This window comes from Petromyzon marinus, chromosome 17 (assembly GCF_048934315.1).
Source record: "Petromyzon marinus isolate PM22_M1 ecotype Great Lakes invasive population chromosome 17, UKy_Petmar_22M1.pri1.0, whole genome shotgun sequence".
Classification (NCBI taxonomy): Eukaryota; Metazoa; Chordata; class Hyperoartia; order Petromyzontiformes; family Petromyzontidae; genus Petromyzon; species Petromyzon marinus.
In genome coordinates, this window is record NC_133683.1 from 21,876,078 (window position 1) to 21,892,318 (window position 16,241).

Here is a 16,241-nt window from a genome sequence, read left to right on the forward strand (position 1 = left end):
ATTTCTGAGAGCTGGCCAAGTCAGAGGGCCATAGCGTACTTTACTCGAGTGGTGGTGGTCTGGTTGGCCACTGCCCATAGGATTCTAGGATTCCCCTGGAGGAGATCTGTATGGTCACCACTTGGCCTGTGCTGCATACATCGGTGAAGCATTATTGGTTTGATTTCCTGGTTTGTGCCAAAGCAACGTTTTAGGAAGGTGCTGCTCTCCTCTGTCGTTCAATAGGGGTGCTCCTTCCTCTACCGCCAACACAATATTGGCAGGTATACCTGTCATTGATTGTTGATGCTACCAGGCATTTACAGCAGTCACCTCAGAAAATACGGCAGTGGAGCGGGTTTTGTTTCCTCTGCGCACTCCCACAAATGCTATGCTTTTGGGGTGGGTGAACATTAATTTCAGGGATCCAGATGGACATTCTGTGCGAACTATTTTACACTATATCTGTCAGACACGACAAGTTGGCGATGTCAAGGCCTGAAACTATCTTTGTTCACGTGTTTATGGAGATATTTGCATAATGACTGTTGGCTAAGAATCACTTCCAAAGTAAACCCTGATTGAGCATCAAATTTTTGACCCTGCGCAATCTCCTTTGGTTGAAAGCTGATTAGTGGGACCCGTTGATCATTAACACCGCAGGTACGACGCGGGCAAGGGCATGGAGAGCCTGGAGGAGACGTGGGTGTCCAAGGCAAACGCCGTGCAGCGCAGGGGCCGAGCGGGCCGGGTCGCCTCGGGCGCCTGCTTCCACCTGTTCACAAGCCACCGCTTCGAACATCTCCTGGACGAGCAGCAGCTGCCCGAGATCCAGCGCGTTCCGCTTGAGCAGCTGTGCCTGAGGTCAGTAAGTGCCGTCGTCGTTTTCGTCATCTTTTTTTTGTGTGTGTATTCAGCGTGTTGTAAGAACAACAGGTGTAAGAACAACAGGTGTTTTCACGTGGTGTCAGTGCTTTTTAGCCATGCACCGCCGTTGGTTTGGAAGCTGACGAATTGCTTTGGTTTCTGCCGTTCACTGGTCTTGATTGATGAGTGTTAGTTGACTTTGTGCTTTTTTATTGTGCTCCACAGCCACGGGTGGAACTAGTTTTCACTGTCATCATTATTTGCATAATACTATATTAATACGTAAATAATGCATTCTTAAACGCATGACACTTGCATTGATTTGTGCTGAGTAAGAATGAAGCATTTGCCATTTTAAATACACGTAAATGATATGCGAATGTTACATTTAAGCTAGGTTGTACATATAAGTCAAACAAATTGAGAAAATGCAAACTAGACGGTAAAAACGACCCCGAATTCTTTAATCGCAACCCCAAATTGCAGGAAATTTATTGAATTCGAGGGGGAGGTTATGGTTTAATCGGCAGCAGTGTCACCACCATCGTCATCATCATCATCATCACCAACAGCAGCACTACTCGCTGCACAGCTCATCATGTTCTGTTCAGCTGAGTCAAATGTACACATCTAATATTGTAACCCAATGCATACAGTGAGGGGAAAAAAAGTATTTTATTCCCTGCTGATTTTGTACATTTGCCCACTGACAAAGAAATGATCAGTCTATAATTTTAATGGTAGCTTTATTTGAACAGTGAGAGACAGAATAACAACAAAATCCAGAAAAACGCATGTCAAAAATGTTATAAATTGATTTGCATTTTAATGAGGGAAATACGTATTTGACCCCTCTGCAAAACATGACTTAGTACTTGGTGGCAAAACCCTTGTTGGCAATCACAGAGGTCAGACGTTTCTTGTAGTTGGCCACCAGGTTTGCACACATCTCAGGAGGGATTTTGTCACACTCCTCTTTGCAGATCTTCTCCAAGTCATTAAGGTTTCGAGGCTGACGTTTGGCAACTCGAACCTTCAGCTCCCTCCACAGATTTTCTATGGGATTAAGGTCTGGAGACTGGCTAGGCCACTCCAGGACCTTAATGTGCTTCTTCTTGAGCCACTCCTTTGTTGCCTTGGCCATGTGTTTTGGGTCATTGTCATGCTGGAATACCCATCCACGACCCATTTTCAATGCCCTGGCTGAGGGAAGGAGGTTCTCACCCAAGATTTGACGGTACATGTCCCCGTCCATCGTCCCTTTGATGCGGTGAAGTTGTCCTGTCCCCTTAGCAGAAAAACACCCCCAAAGCATAATGTTTCCACCTCCATGTTTGACGGTGGGGGTGGTGTTCTTGGGGTCATAGGCAGCATTCCTCCTCCTCCAAACACGGCGAGTTGAGTTGATGCCAAAGAGCTCCATTTTGGCCTCATCTGACCACAACACTTTCACCCAGTTGTCCTCTGAATCATTCAGATGTTCATTGGCAAACTTCAGACGGGCATGTATATGTGCTTTCTTGAGCAGGGGGACCTTGCGGGCGCTGCAGCATTTCAGTCCTTCACAGCGTAGTGTGTTACCAATTGTTTTCTTGGTGACTATGGTCCCAGCTGCTTTGAGATCATTGACAAGATCCTCCCGTGTAGTTCTGGGCTGATTCCTCACCGTTCTCATGATCATTGCAACTCCACGAGGTGAGATCTTGCATGGAGCCCCAGGCCGAGGGAGAGTGACAGTTCTTTTGTGTTTCTTCCATTTGCGAATAATCGCACCAACTGTTATCACCTTCTCACAACGCTGCTTGGCAATGGTCTTGTAGCCCATTCCAGCCTTGTGTAGGTCTACAATCTTGTCCCTGACATCCTTGGAGAGCTCTTTGGTCTTGGCCATGGTGGAGAGTTTGGCATCTGATTGATTGATTGCTTCTGTGGACAGGTGTCTTTTATACAGGTAACAAGCTGAGATTATGAGCACTCCTTTTAAGAGTGCTCCTAATCTGGGCTCGTTACCTGTATAAAAGACACCTGGGAGCCAGAAATTTTTCTGATTGAGAGGGGGTCAAATACTTATTTCCCTCATTAAAATGCAAATAAATGTATAACATTTTTGACATGCGTTTTTCTGGATTATCTTGTTGTTATTCTGTCTCTCACTGTTCAAATAAAGCTACCATTAAAATTATAGACTGATCATTTCTTTGTCAGTGGGCAAATGCACAAAATCAGCAGCGGATCAAATACTTTTTTCCCTCACTGTATCTTAGTGAATGTAAATTTTCCTCTATTTCCTGGCAAAGACATGCCCATGTCTCCATTGCCAATAACGAGGGAAATTGCCAAAACAATACAGGCAGTCCCTGGGATACAGGAGGGTTAGGTTCCTGAGAACTATCCGTAACCCGAATTTTGCACGTCGGAAACTGACGAATTTCCCCCCAAAATCGAGATAAAATCCGATAGCGAGGTGGAGCGAGGAACAAGGCGGGCCGCAACTTCACTGCGCTGCACTATTTGCTCTTACATAACTAACGCAAACATTTATGCAAATTGATTTTTTTTACATGATTTATGGGAGCATTTCCGTAAAGTCGGATTTCCGTAAGTCGGGTCTTCCGCAACCCGGGGGCTTTACTGTATGTTATTATGTGAAGTTCCAAATATGACCCGTAAAAGTACTTGAAGTTTGCGTACAGGTATCTATTTTATATGTTATTGTGGCTCAGCTCCTTCTATTAGCATAGTTGGCTACGTACGGTGTGAAAGAAGTTAAATATACATACATACAATATATTTGATTACCTCCCAACATGTGTGTGAGCATGGCACCACTTTATAAGTATTATAAGAGATGTGTGTTTACTGTTTTGACAGTTATTAATTTTTTTGTACAAACTTGCTATTCACGATTTTGGCTATGGGTGAAGCGCTTTTGGAACTCTGCACGACTATAAATTGAGAGAGAAAGAAAGTGGTGAGCGATAAAGTGATGAGATAAATAGATGTGTTATCATTATCACGTATTTAATAGATTATTTACGTATATATAGTTATGGTAATTAATTTAAAAGATAAGTTTTTCGTAGGCCTAAATGAATTATCCATGACATTTTCTGTTCACGAGCTTCTCCGGAACGTATCCCTCGCGAATAACGATGGAATTTTGTATATTCGCGATGCAGAATCAAGATGCTGGACCTGTTTAAGGACCGGCAGTTGGACAGCGTGTTTTCACGGCTCATCGAGCCCCCGGCGCCCGAGAGCCTGACGGCCGCCATCCAGCGCCTGCGAGACCTCGGCGCGCTCACAGAGAAGGAGTCGCTCACGCCGCTGGGCTACCACCTGGCCTCGCTGCCCGTGGACGTGCGCATCGGCAAGCTTGTGCTGTTCGGTGCCATCTTCCGCTGTCTCGACCCAATCCTCACAATCGCGGCCAGCCTTGCCTTCAAGTCCCCCTTCGTGAGTCAACCTCTTGGCCCTGTTGTGACACCTGGGGGTGGTGGGGATTTAGGATCCTCCATGGACTATTTTCCCAGCGCAACTTTCCCTTGTTATGTCACGATGCTGACTTTTATATCCTCTACGCTCTTAACTATCATGGCCTTAAGGCGAAACCCCCAGGTAACTTCTGCTCACTGGGTGAATGCCCTTTCTGCGCTGGTGCTCCAGTGGTGTAGAATGCCAAGACTAGGACCTTATTCAATTTCAGGCTGCAGACTCCCCTTTTACCCTTTGCCTATGACTGCCTCCTTCTGTGAGTTGTCTTCATTCTCACCATTACCATATCCATTTGCTGTGCCTTTCTGTGCTGTAGTTTGCTCCTCTATGCATACATGTTCTCCATATGTATGTAACGTCTTCAAATGAAGTTGTTTAGTCATCACGTGAATACAGATTGTATAGTGTTGTATAAATAGATACATTTATTAATAAATTAGTCGATTAGTTAATGAAGCGGTAGTCTATGTCAGTGGTTTCTGATTAGGAAGGGCGCCGCCACCACCACCACCACAACAGGTTGTGTTGATTTTGGCCTTCGTCTGTAAACTAGGACCGGAACGATTGAACAACCAGGTTAATCAGTGTGTCTTGCAGATAACGAGAGTGAAGTTAAATCTTGACTTAAAGCTTGCGTGACTGCAGGAATTCATATTATTTGGGTCTTTTAGTAAAGTCACGTAGATAGAATAATACAAATAAAAATTAACTTCATTTTTATTATTTTATTGTTCTATCTACGTGACTTTACCGAAAGACCCAAAGAATATGAGAGTGACGTTATTTTTCCTAACTTTTATTTTCAGATACATTAGATAGATGTTATTTATTTCAGCAGCAAGGGCCCAATAAGCTGTTAGGCTCTGTTTCATGGGTGTCCTGCGATGGTACAGATGTTGCACAATACAGACCTTAGTTACAATCATGGTTACATAGGTGACAATATTAACAATAAGTATCGGTTACATGTTACAGGAATTGGGGACTGGTCTAATACGTATGATACTATAAATTATTGCAATGATTGATGTAAAATAAACCTATTCCTCATATATTTGATTTCAAAGAAAACATTACTGATGTTTCAATGTCGTTTCTGTAAGGTCTCCCCATGGGACAAACGGCAAGAAGCAAATGCCAAGAAGCTGGAGTTTGCTGAGGCCAAGAGTGACCACTTGACCCTGCTGAAGGCTTACAAGGTGAGGGTCCTGTCTGTAAGGACTGTACTCCCAACTCCACACAATCATACAGGCCCCAATGTGTGTCGGACCCTGTCACCCTCATACCATCTGTGTTTGAGTCAGTGTTGTCTGGCAAGAGAGAGACGCATGGTGCTACACGTCTATATCAGCGACTTAGATGGAGAGGGTTGGTGGATCACACCAAACTCGTGAAACTCCCTTCCCGTGGGCATCGAGGTGCCTTACCCTGGCTTGCCATGAGGCGGTACGGCAAATGTGGAATCCCATCTCTTTCATCTGTATGGGATAGTGTTTCCGCCCTTGAACCTGTGGGTTTTCTCCTTGTGCTTGGGGTTATTTCCACATTAAATGAGTTGGCCAAACATCTCAATTTAGGGTTACAGAACTTGGGAAATTGTTGGCTCCAGTTCTGGCTGCTTCTGTACAAGTCTGTGGTTTCACACGCTTGTGATTCTACGGAAAGTGTGTAAATTACACGTAACTTTAACTTTTTAAGAAGCAATGTTACACGACAACTCGATGACCTATACATGCAACGTTTGAGCCACACTGCTATAAAGTGCATGCATTTTTCTGGGCACGTTGGTTTCCTCAAAATGGCTAAATATCGATAACCGATTTATGTATATATTTTAAAAAAATCTTGATTAAGTAAGCCTCTCTTGCAAATTTAATAATGCTCATTAGAAGATGAATCATTGCAGTCACGAAAGCTTTAAATCGAAATTTAAAAATGCTCATTATTTACTCAGCGAGGGCACTGAGCCTCAGTACTCTTCTAGAAGGTTCATGCATTGGGATGAATTATGAACGAGTGTTTGGCTTCGTGTGCGAGGAAACCGGAGGTCCCGGAGAAAACCCACCACGCATACGAGGCGGCAACGCTCAAAGCTCCGCACAGATAGATTCACAGATCTATTTTGCTGCCATATTCACTTCACCCTGCTGCCCAAGCTTACAACACCTGGTATTGCCTAACAGTCTCCCATCCAAGTACGAACCAGGCTCAAAATCTGCTAAGCTTCCTCGGTCATTCGGTTTGATTTGGTTGTAGGCTATAGTCAAGCATCACCATTGCCGTATGACAAGAGCATTTGGGTCGGTGGAGGAGTACGGTAGCGCTTGAGTGACAATGTTTTTGTTCTGGCCCCAGGGCTGGCTCGGCGCGATGAGGGATCGAATCCACGAAGGCCATCACTTCTGCCGTGAGAACTTCCTCTCGTGGCGGACCTTGCAGGTGAGGATAGTTACATTTGGTATGCGCGGCATTCTTGTGACGCAAGACTGCCACAATGGTGCTATGTTTCACAGACGAGGATAATTTGCACGTAGGGGTGCGATGTTGCTATGTGGTACTACCCAGTTAAGCAATTTGCAAATAATTTTCCAAATTCGACCGTCGCACATGCGCGAGTGGTCTACTCTTTTCCAAATAACTTTACGGCGTCTGTAGCATCCACTGTAAAATAGATGGCATGAATTCATAGTTATTACACCGAAGCGTTAACCAGGGCGGCTGCTGTGCCTGAAACGCAAATCTCTGCAATAAGTGGTAGCTCGGCCGTGAAGATCGGGTGGCAGGACTTTGTGCAAAATGAATGGAGTTGGAATCCAAGAAACAAACAGCCTGTGTAGAATTACATAAGCTGTATCTCCATGGCTGTCAAATGCAGTTTTGTACTTTTTTTACGAATTAAAAAAACCTAAACTCACTGTCAGGCATGCTCTTGTGGTGTGACTGTGGAATCCATTCTGGTAGGTTTTAAATATATAAGTTCACTCTCGCGACGTTATGAGAGTACCTTTGGCTGCGGCATTAAGGTCTTTCTTTTAAGTTATGAACAAAGCATGAAGATCACGTGAGAGAACCCAGAGTACAAAGCCTTTAGTCAAGCATCTGATTTTCGTGGCTGGGGAAGGGCAAGTGCTGTTTTTGTATAAGTATCAACCTTTGCATCTAATGACGGTCGCTGTTTTGTCAACCTCACCTAAAATTAGCACTTGTACGCAATGAGTTGTAGGTGAGTGACATTTAGCAATGTTATACAGATGACAATGCTGATAAAATGGCTCATTCTATGTATGTATTATATTGAGGATGAAGGTAAAAATGGTCATGATGGCATAATATAAGGGTTAAAACTGATGATGATTCCTTTGGTAAGATTAAAGTGATCTAATGTTTTCTAGAATAATATTAATGCATGTCTGCATTGTCAGCAGAGGGCAGTGCAGGGATTTTTGTTGTACTATTCCATGCTCCCAACTCTATGCTCCACGCCTTGACCAACCCGCATTGACCGGTGTGGTGAAGTACGGTCAAATAGCTCCCATGACCCACACGTTGTGGGGATACTGTCATCCAAGAGTGAATTGACAAAGAACCTGTACATGTGCTTGATTCAGGGGTTGTGTGTAGTTTTATAACTCCAGCAATTTTAAAATAGTGGTTAATCATTACAAGTTACACGAGTGCGATATATAATCATGTGTCATGCTAAAACAAACAACGAATCAGAGATTAGTTTTTTTTTGTAGGGGAGCCTGTAAAAATAGATCCTTACTACAAAAAAGCACAGCAATCAAATGTGGTAAGAAATTACTTTTAATTACAGTTACTCAGAATCGACCAAAAGGTTGTGACTGCCAAACAGCTTGCATTACACCTTTTCAAAGTTGTAACATGTAAACAATTCTCGAGACGATGGGAGGGAATCCCAAAGTCAAGCGGTGCGAGGGAAAGAAGCAAAAATGATGAACGAACGATGATCATTACGGTATTTATTGTGACGATGGCAAATGACGAGCACGCGCGACGCACGTGGAAACGCCAACGCCGCCGTTGTGCCTGTACTGTTCGTCGCAGGAGATATCGAGCCTCAAGCGCCAGTTCGCCGAGCTGCTCTCGGACATCGGCTTCGTGCGCGAGGGACTTCGCGCGCGCGACATGGAGCGGGCGGCACGGCATGGCGGCGACGGGGTCCTCGAGACCACGGGATCCGAGGTAGCGGCCCTCACCGCACCGCTCCACGCACCGCTCCACGCACCGCTCCACGCACCGCTCCACGCACCGCTGATCAGTGCAGGTTTCCCTCGCTTTTGACGCGGGGCCCCTGTTTGTGTGCGATTTGGCGCGTGCTGTAAGTCTCCCCGGGTTACGGAAGACCCGACTTACGGAAATCCGACCTTACGGAAATGGTCCCAGTTTAGCGTTGTAGACATTTGGGGCGTGATGGCGCAACCGCCAAGACAGTGCGCTGGAGGTGCAGTTGGCGACTTGAGTAGATGTCATCGTGTCTGTGCGTGACACCATGATGGTGTGGTGCTGTCCACCCACCCACTCGTGTGCCATGCTGGCCTTCATAGATGCTCACTAACAGCACTTGCCCCAACAGTCTGTCAAGGCTATATGGGGGATCTTTGTCTTTGTATGTGACTTCCAAACTGCAGAGCTACATTGTGGCCAGCTGATGGCCGTACAGCAAGTGGGTTGATGACCTTTGTGGATCTGTGATTGTTGTCTCCTTACGCATGTGTATACTCCCAGCATGCGTACACGTACAGCCCTTTTTGACAATGCACACCGTTGTGCATCCTAGGGTGTTTTTTTACCATAATGCACTATGCCGGTCAGCGTCGGTTGAAGGCTAGCAGCGTTGACGTGGGGATAGGGGTACACTACAACAATGAAACGTAGCACAACCCCCATGGCAGTCCATGACAGAATGGAGCGAATGGCGGTCGCCCATCCAAACAAATCCAGGCTCGAACTAGCTTAGCAACCAAAATCTGATGTGATTTGACGCTTTTCAAGTGATTCTCAGTCATTGACGCTTCCTAAACACACGTTTCGTATGTGTGTATGTTGAGCTTCTTTCGCACCGTTTGTAGCCAATTGTGCTAAGAGGAGGTGCGCGGGGGAAGGACAACAAACTAAACACAAAAAAACTAATCATATTTGTAACGGATCATGAAATGTTTGCAATATTATTAAAGTGGATATATATATCTTTTTTTACAGTCCAACTCCAACGCAGACAATCTGAAGCTTGTGGGTGCCATGCTTTGTGCTGCCCTCTACCCTAACGTTGTGCAGGTGAGACCTCAAACAAACTCTCATGTCATGAATGGAAGCATTTGCAGTCTGCCAACCAGCACCAATGCCTCCTGGTTTTAAAGATGTCAAATGTGTAGCTATGGCAACAATGGTAATGAATTATTACACCCTTGTTTGTTGCATTTACATCATAGAAACTGTCATTTTGGTCACTGCATGGTCATTGAATCCTGAAATGAAGAAAGCTAATGTTCATTTTTCATGGTCCCTTAAGTTAGTTACTACCACCATTTGGATATTTTAGCTTTTTAAGTCTATCTATCCATCTCTCTACCGGGTGCATAATTTGATATCCAACGTTTTTTTTATGGAGTTTTAATCTTTATAATTTGAAAATAAACATGGAGTCAAATTATGCTTCAACCAATTACAATTATATTGGATATATATCCTTTGATGTGTTCTTAATTGTGTTAATTTATATTCGCTATCGATCTTCATGGGCTTACTTGGTGAGGTAGACCAAGTAAGCCCATGAAGATCGATGGAAAATATCAGGTGTGGTACACCATATGTTCAGAAACCCATTCAGCGTGACCCACCGGCTAGAAAAGGTAGACTGACTTTTGTCTTGGGTCTCATACTTTGTAAACATGAATCATGAGAGATTTTTAAAAAAGAAAACATTTGCTCAATGGTTGCCATTTAATATCCAACCCGCTATAAAAGATAGATACATTCTGAAACGATCATGTCAAATTGACTAAGTATGGCTTCTAAGGTTCCATCTTGATTATGATATGTACTGCTTCTAGTGTCAATGCACGGCTTAGTCTGGCTTAACCCATGCAGTTCAGATCATCGGGGTTATTAGTGTGTAAGAGATCTTGGGTCAGATATTTCAAGAGCCATATCTCAGCCAAAATTGTCACGCTGAACTTAATTTTTGACTGTTCACATCTAAGAGTTATGTATCTCTAGAATAGTTTTTTTTTTATAGAGATTCTGAGGTCTTGAGGTGTGGGACTTCCGGTACATTGGTCCATTTGACGCATGATGACCCAATAGCATTGTTCATAATTCATTGGACGTGTAGCGGTGTAGGCACTGCGATGGCTTGTATATTGTTTCGTCACTGTGGTTCCTTTCCACTCGTCTGGAAATGTGGCGACGGCGTTGCAGGTGACAGTTCCTGAGGGCAAGTTCCAGCAGACGAGCACGGGCGCCATGCGGATGCCTTCCAAGTCTGAGGAGCTCCGCTTCATCACAAAGTCGGATGGGCCCGTGCACATCCACCCATCCTCCGTCAACTTTCAGGTGCTTCCAAGAGGCTCATCGTTTTCGTTACGAGGCAAACGGGCGGTCACAATGAAGTGTAACGTAGCACTCGTTTTACGACGTATTGGTCACGAAGGGTGTTGGATTTTTTACAAAAAAATGAACATTTTATTTTAACTTGTAATGTACATATCCATTTCTTTGGACTTCCCGCTTTGCATTGAGAATTGGCGCGAGCGTTTCCAGGTCTATTTTTCTTTGTGGGCCATCACGTAAACGCATTATCTGCTGCGTAGCGGGCATTAAAACAACAGTAACATATTCCCAGAGACAGGCAATTCTATGTTGTGTCACATCCCAGATCTGAAATTATAAAACGACCCTCTACAAAGCTAAGACTTTCGTACTTTCCCCCACGCAAATTTGGTCACACGGGTCTATCTCACAACATGATCATCAAACCTCGATGGGCTCTCAACTAAAACATAACTGTAATATATGGTATTTAACTGAATAATGTGGCAACTCGGACCCCTGGCTGTGGGGATCCCGGGTCCCATTTCGCCGCGCCAACAGGAAAGTCCCCTCGCCAGCCAGGACGCATGTGGCCCAGTGGCTTGAATAGGGGTCCACGTCCCTCATCATTGGACATCATCACCATTATCACCACCATGAACGAAGATTTCCCGTAGAGTCTCAACGGATTTTTGGCACAAATGCTGTCAGCGAGTAGCACCTATGAGGGGTGGCACAGTACACGAAGGAGTGGATGGCCAGCACCACGCCCGACTGCCTTTGTCTCCCCAGTGGCGGTGTTTACAGATCGCACCAGATTCTCATTTGAGGCTGAGTCGAGCTTCCATTGGTGATGGGGCGGTTGTGGAGAGAGTGGAGAGTTTTCCATACCTGGGCAGTGTGCTTATGACATTCAGACTGGGTTTAACCAGGCTGGATTGTATGGAGGAGCTCGCATATCCTTCAAAGATCTGGAAAAAGTCTCATATGTGAGCTCCTTCGGCAGGCAAGGCTGTGTTAGCTGGGTCATGTAGCCTGCATGCCCAGCCACGACATACTTAAACAGATTTTGTTCAGGTGGCTAGAGGGAGGTAAATGTGCACGCCAAGAGATGGAGTGATGTGGTATAAGAGGATGTGAAGCTGAGTGGACTTGTCGATGACTGGTACCGGCTGTGTCAAGATCGGCCTCTGTGGAGGAGGCTTGTGAAGGACGCTACTGGGCAGTTGGAGGCAGTCGCTACCCTCCAGTAACAACGGAGGGCAGAGGAGCAATGCTCACAACAAAGAGTGGAGCAAGTTGGCACAGTAGGGGGCACAGGTGGTGTATCGGGCAATCATCTTAGTCAACCCATGGCACCTGGGTCTGTCCCGTGACTTCCTGACAGCGGGCGTTCGACGCTTCACATGGCCTTAAAGTGCACTTATGGAGAGAGAAAGCCAGCTTGGCGTGGTGTTGGCCACTCACCCGTCGTGCCGGCCTTCATAGGTGCTCGCTAACAGCACCCGCCCCAACAGTCTTGTAAGGCTAACCGAGTGATCGTTGTCTGTGTCTGTATACGGTGCGTGATGCAGGTGCGCTACTTTGAGAGCCCGTACCTGGTGTACCACGAGAAGGTGAAGACGACTCGTGTGTACGTGCGGGACTGCAGCATGGTGTCCGTCTACCCCCTGCTGCTCTTCGCGGGAGGTCAGGTCGACGTGCAGCTGCACAAGGGACAGTTCCTCGTATCGCTGGACGATGGCTGGATACGCTTTGCCGCTACCTCGCAGCAGGTCTGAGCAAAATGAAGCGCAACGAGGCTGCCCTTTGGTGCCACTTATTTTATAAAGTTCAGCGCAACTGCACTGTCCTCGCTGTGACTTCCCTGTAATTCCCGCGTGTCTGCGTTTTGCCAATATTGTTTCTTCTGGAGGTGGCAGAGTTGGTGCGTGAGCTGAAGCAGGAGCTTGACCTGCTGCTGCAAGACAAGATAAAGAATCCGACCATGGATCTGTCGACGTGCCCGCGCGGCTCGCGCATCATCGACACCATCGTGCACCTCATCACCACGCAGTGATGTTGCTCTCGGTGGAGCGCTGCAACTCTTTTTTGGGGCAAGAGGATGCACCTCTTTATTTTTCGGTTTCTTAAGCGAAATTCTATCGTTAGTAACTGAGAATAATTATGTTTTTTTTCAATACTGTCCATGCCTATATTGTACTCTGTGGTTGATTAAATGTATACTGTTTTGGTGTTAGATTAAAATGTAGCGCCGTGTATATGTTGGCACACTTGCTTGTGGAAGCCGTGCACACAGCAACCCTTATCTGTCAGGGAATCGACGCTTTTAAACAAAGGCCATGATAACTGCAAATGTTGATGTACGAGACTCGACTAAGGCTGTTAATTTCAGTGGAATATCTTGTACCAATATTCCAGAAAGCAATTAAGCCCTTCTGGGTTAGTAAAATGCCTAACCCCAGATTGGCATTAATTGCCTTGTTTGGGGAACGCCAGCATTTAAATGAGTTTCTCAGTCCTCCATGTTGCCCTGGTTCCTTTATATATCCTGGAATAACAAGAACATCTAATGTTATTGTTTACACACCTTCCATGCTAGCATAATACAGCGTTTTGCAGTATTAGGGATGTTGATAACCCACTTTGTTTCTGCATCTCTTTTGTCTCAATAGAATAACGCACATTGATATTATTTATTCAGACAAAGGACATGCTTTATTTTTTGAGCAGGTCTCTTTGTAAAGAGATAGTCCGTTTCGATGGACCATCGCCTTGTACTAAATAAGTGAATTCTCATTAGCTGTGTTAGCTTGCTTAGCTGCCATTAAATGGTGCCAGTCTATAGAAGGCGTGAGCAGTTCGTGAACTCTGCGTTGTTTTAAAGTCAACTGCCATTGTTGCAATGCACCGACTCGCAACAGCTGTTTTATTCTGCCGTTATAAATTAAACCAAATTATACTGGTAGGAACCTCTGGTTACACCAGCCCACGGGGGATTATTGTGTCTATCCGTCGTGCATCCAAAAATGGGAGGGGTGGGGCTGGGTGGAGAGGGGAGGGTGGGGAGGGAGGGGCTGGGTGGGGAGGGAGGGGCTGGGTGGGGAGGGGAGGGTGGGGAGGGGCTGGGTGTGAGGGGTGGGGCTGGGTGGGGAGGGGCTGGTCACCCCGTGGTGCCCTTATAAAACTCAACGTTTAACCTACTCACGCCGGCTTGTGCCCGCCCTCACAGTCGGGCAAATTTGCGGAATGCACCACGTGGTGCCGCCGTTGACCCTGGCCATTGACCGAGCAACCCAACGTTCCTACCAGCTCCCTCCGCAGGAATGTGTTGTTTTCGATTTCCACTTAGATTGCCAGTCTCTTCAGGGCACTGCCTACTATGTATTTAAACTCTGAATATTACAACCCATGCTGACGGATGTCTCTTTCCACTTACAGTAGTTATTGTGCCACGTTTAACTCGATGGCGGTCTTGTCATCCAGTTTAAATAGCTTATATGCACAGGTGATGTGTCCAGGTCTTTAATGATTAATTTGAATACAACGGCCGTTACGTGTACAGCCCTTTTTGTCACTCCACTGCAGAATGACACCCTCCATGCGATACGGCTCACGTGGGTTATATGTCCATACTTCACCAAATTGGTCATCGTGGGTTGGTGAAGGTGGTGAGCATAGTGCAATGGTGCAGTACAACAATGTATATTGCTGCACTGCCCTCCCCTGACAACGTATCCCCTGCAGCAGCAGGCTACAACACCTGTTGTACACATGGAGGTCCCCCATACAAGCACGATCCAGGATCAACCGTAATTAGCTTCTGAGGTCTGACGGGATTGAGTGCATTCCGAGAGAATTGGTCATATGTGGCACGCACCTTCACTTGAAATTGTAAAAAAAAACCACGATAATAAGTTTGTGCGGTGTGGTGGGAAGCGTAATGTTCCTCTTGACAGCTGATACACTTTGCGGTAACTGAGATATTGGAGGCCACAGGGTTTGGTTTGATGGTGTAATCACGGTTTTGTAGCGTGACCCCATTGTGACCTTTGGAATAGTCTGCTCCTGCGAATATTATTTGTAACCTTGTTTCTAGAAATGAGTGTTGTTGCAGTGTTCAAAAGTGAAAAAAGTGCATTTTCACTTTTTTTTAACTAGTTGGCCTGTGGTCATAGTTTTTTCTTTCCAAAAATCGGTTGCATAATAATTATATAATTCGAGAAAAACTCCGACGATACACGAGACGGCCTTGTTGCTTGATTGATGCCATCTGTCACGCTTAGTGAGTATACAATGTCTGACAAACTGCATAACAAATTAGTAAAAGCTTAACATTCTACAGTGCGGTGTATTGTCATAATTATCATTGAATTTTTAAATAAAGTACGACACATTTCACGTAACTTTGTCCCCTTCATAAAATGTAGTATAGCCTGTCTTGATTTCTTACTCGGGAGTTTTCATTCACTGCCTGCATTTCTAAATTCCATGGAACATTTGCAGACTTCAATCAAGATAATGTTGGGAGTTGACATTTTTTAATGTGGAAGATGTTCGTATTCATGGACAACTAAGTTCACTTCATTTATTATGGAGATGAAAATATCTTCCAAATTGTGGATACGGCCACACTAAATGCGTAACTCGGATAACGCAAAGGCCTTTGTCCATAAATAAGAGGATCACTGGACCACAGCTGATGTTTTTTTCATGTATTCCACATGTAACAAATATTGCAAGAAAAGTTTTACAAAAAAAATCAACCATTGCTTTGTAATAACACGTACAACTTTTTGGTCAATCCGCTGTTGGATTGTGGCCTCTGCACGCGGTACGAGTTATAGGATAGGGGCAACTCAAAATTCAAGTTATTTTTATGGTCACGCCTCCTGCTTTTATTCATTTTACTGTTAAACGGAAGCACTGCGAGTTTAAAACAAACAATTCAGTATTTACTGGTTGCCCAATAGAGTTAAATAATGCATTAACATAGAGGCATCGATGCAGAGAAAGAAGGGATATGTGTATGTTGAGCTTTCGCAACGTACGTAGCCAACTGCTAATCGGAGGTCCTAAGCAACCTGTAAACATTAACATATTAGCTTGAGATTCTCAGCAGTTGACATTTACACCAAAACTAGCAAAATGAGAGGAGGGTGTGATCCCAAAAAACTGAAAATTCATGGTTCCAAACTAACCCGCTGGAAAATAATCTAATACAATTTACAGTGTGTGTTTGGAACGCCGAATGCTAATTGCACTGCGTTAATGAGGAGTTCAATTGGCGGCGTTTGGAGAAAGAAAAAAACACCGCACATTCATGGTGTCGTGCTCCCAGCTGCAAC

General features: G+C 45.1%; 1 protein-coding gene across 1 annotated transcript in view; it reads left to right on the plus strand.

Annotated features, from left to right (window-relative positions):
• The window catches only part of DHX57 (DExH-box helicase 57), a 30,396-nt gene extending 16,506 nt beyond the window's left edge, over positions 1 to 13,890 (plus strand). The window contains exons 16-24 of the mRNA XM_032955757.2: positions 643 to 843; positions 4,026 to 4,302; positions 5,445 to 5,540; positions 6,697 to 6,780; positions 8,410 to 8,547; positions 9,565 to 9,639; positions 10,783 to 10,917; positions 12,468 to 12,668; positions 12,809 to 13,890. Coding sequence (XP_032811648.2) covers positions 643 to 843; positions 4,026 to 4,302; positions 5,445 to 5,540; positions 6,697 to 6,780; positions 8,410 to 8,547; positions 9,565 to 9,639; positions 10,783 to 10,917; positions 12,468 to 12,668; positions 12,809 to 12,952 — 1,351 coding nt within the window. The 3' untranslated portion in view covers positions 12,953 to 13,890. The remainder of the gene's footprint in view (positions 1 to 642; positions 844 to 4,025; positions 4,303 to 5,444; positions 5,541 to 6,696; positions 6,781 to 8,409; positions 8,548 to 9,564; positions 9,640 to 10,782; positions 10,918 to 12,467; positions 12,669 to 12,808) is intronic.
• The last annotated feature ends 2,351 nt before the right edge of the window (positions 13,891 to 16,241 follow it).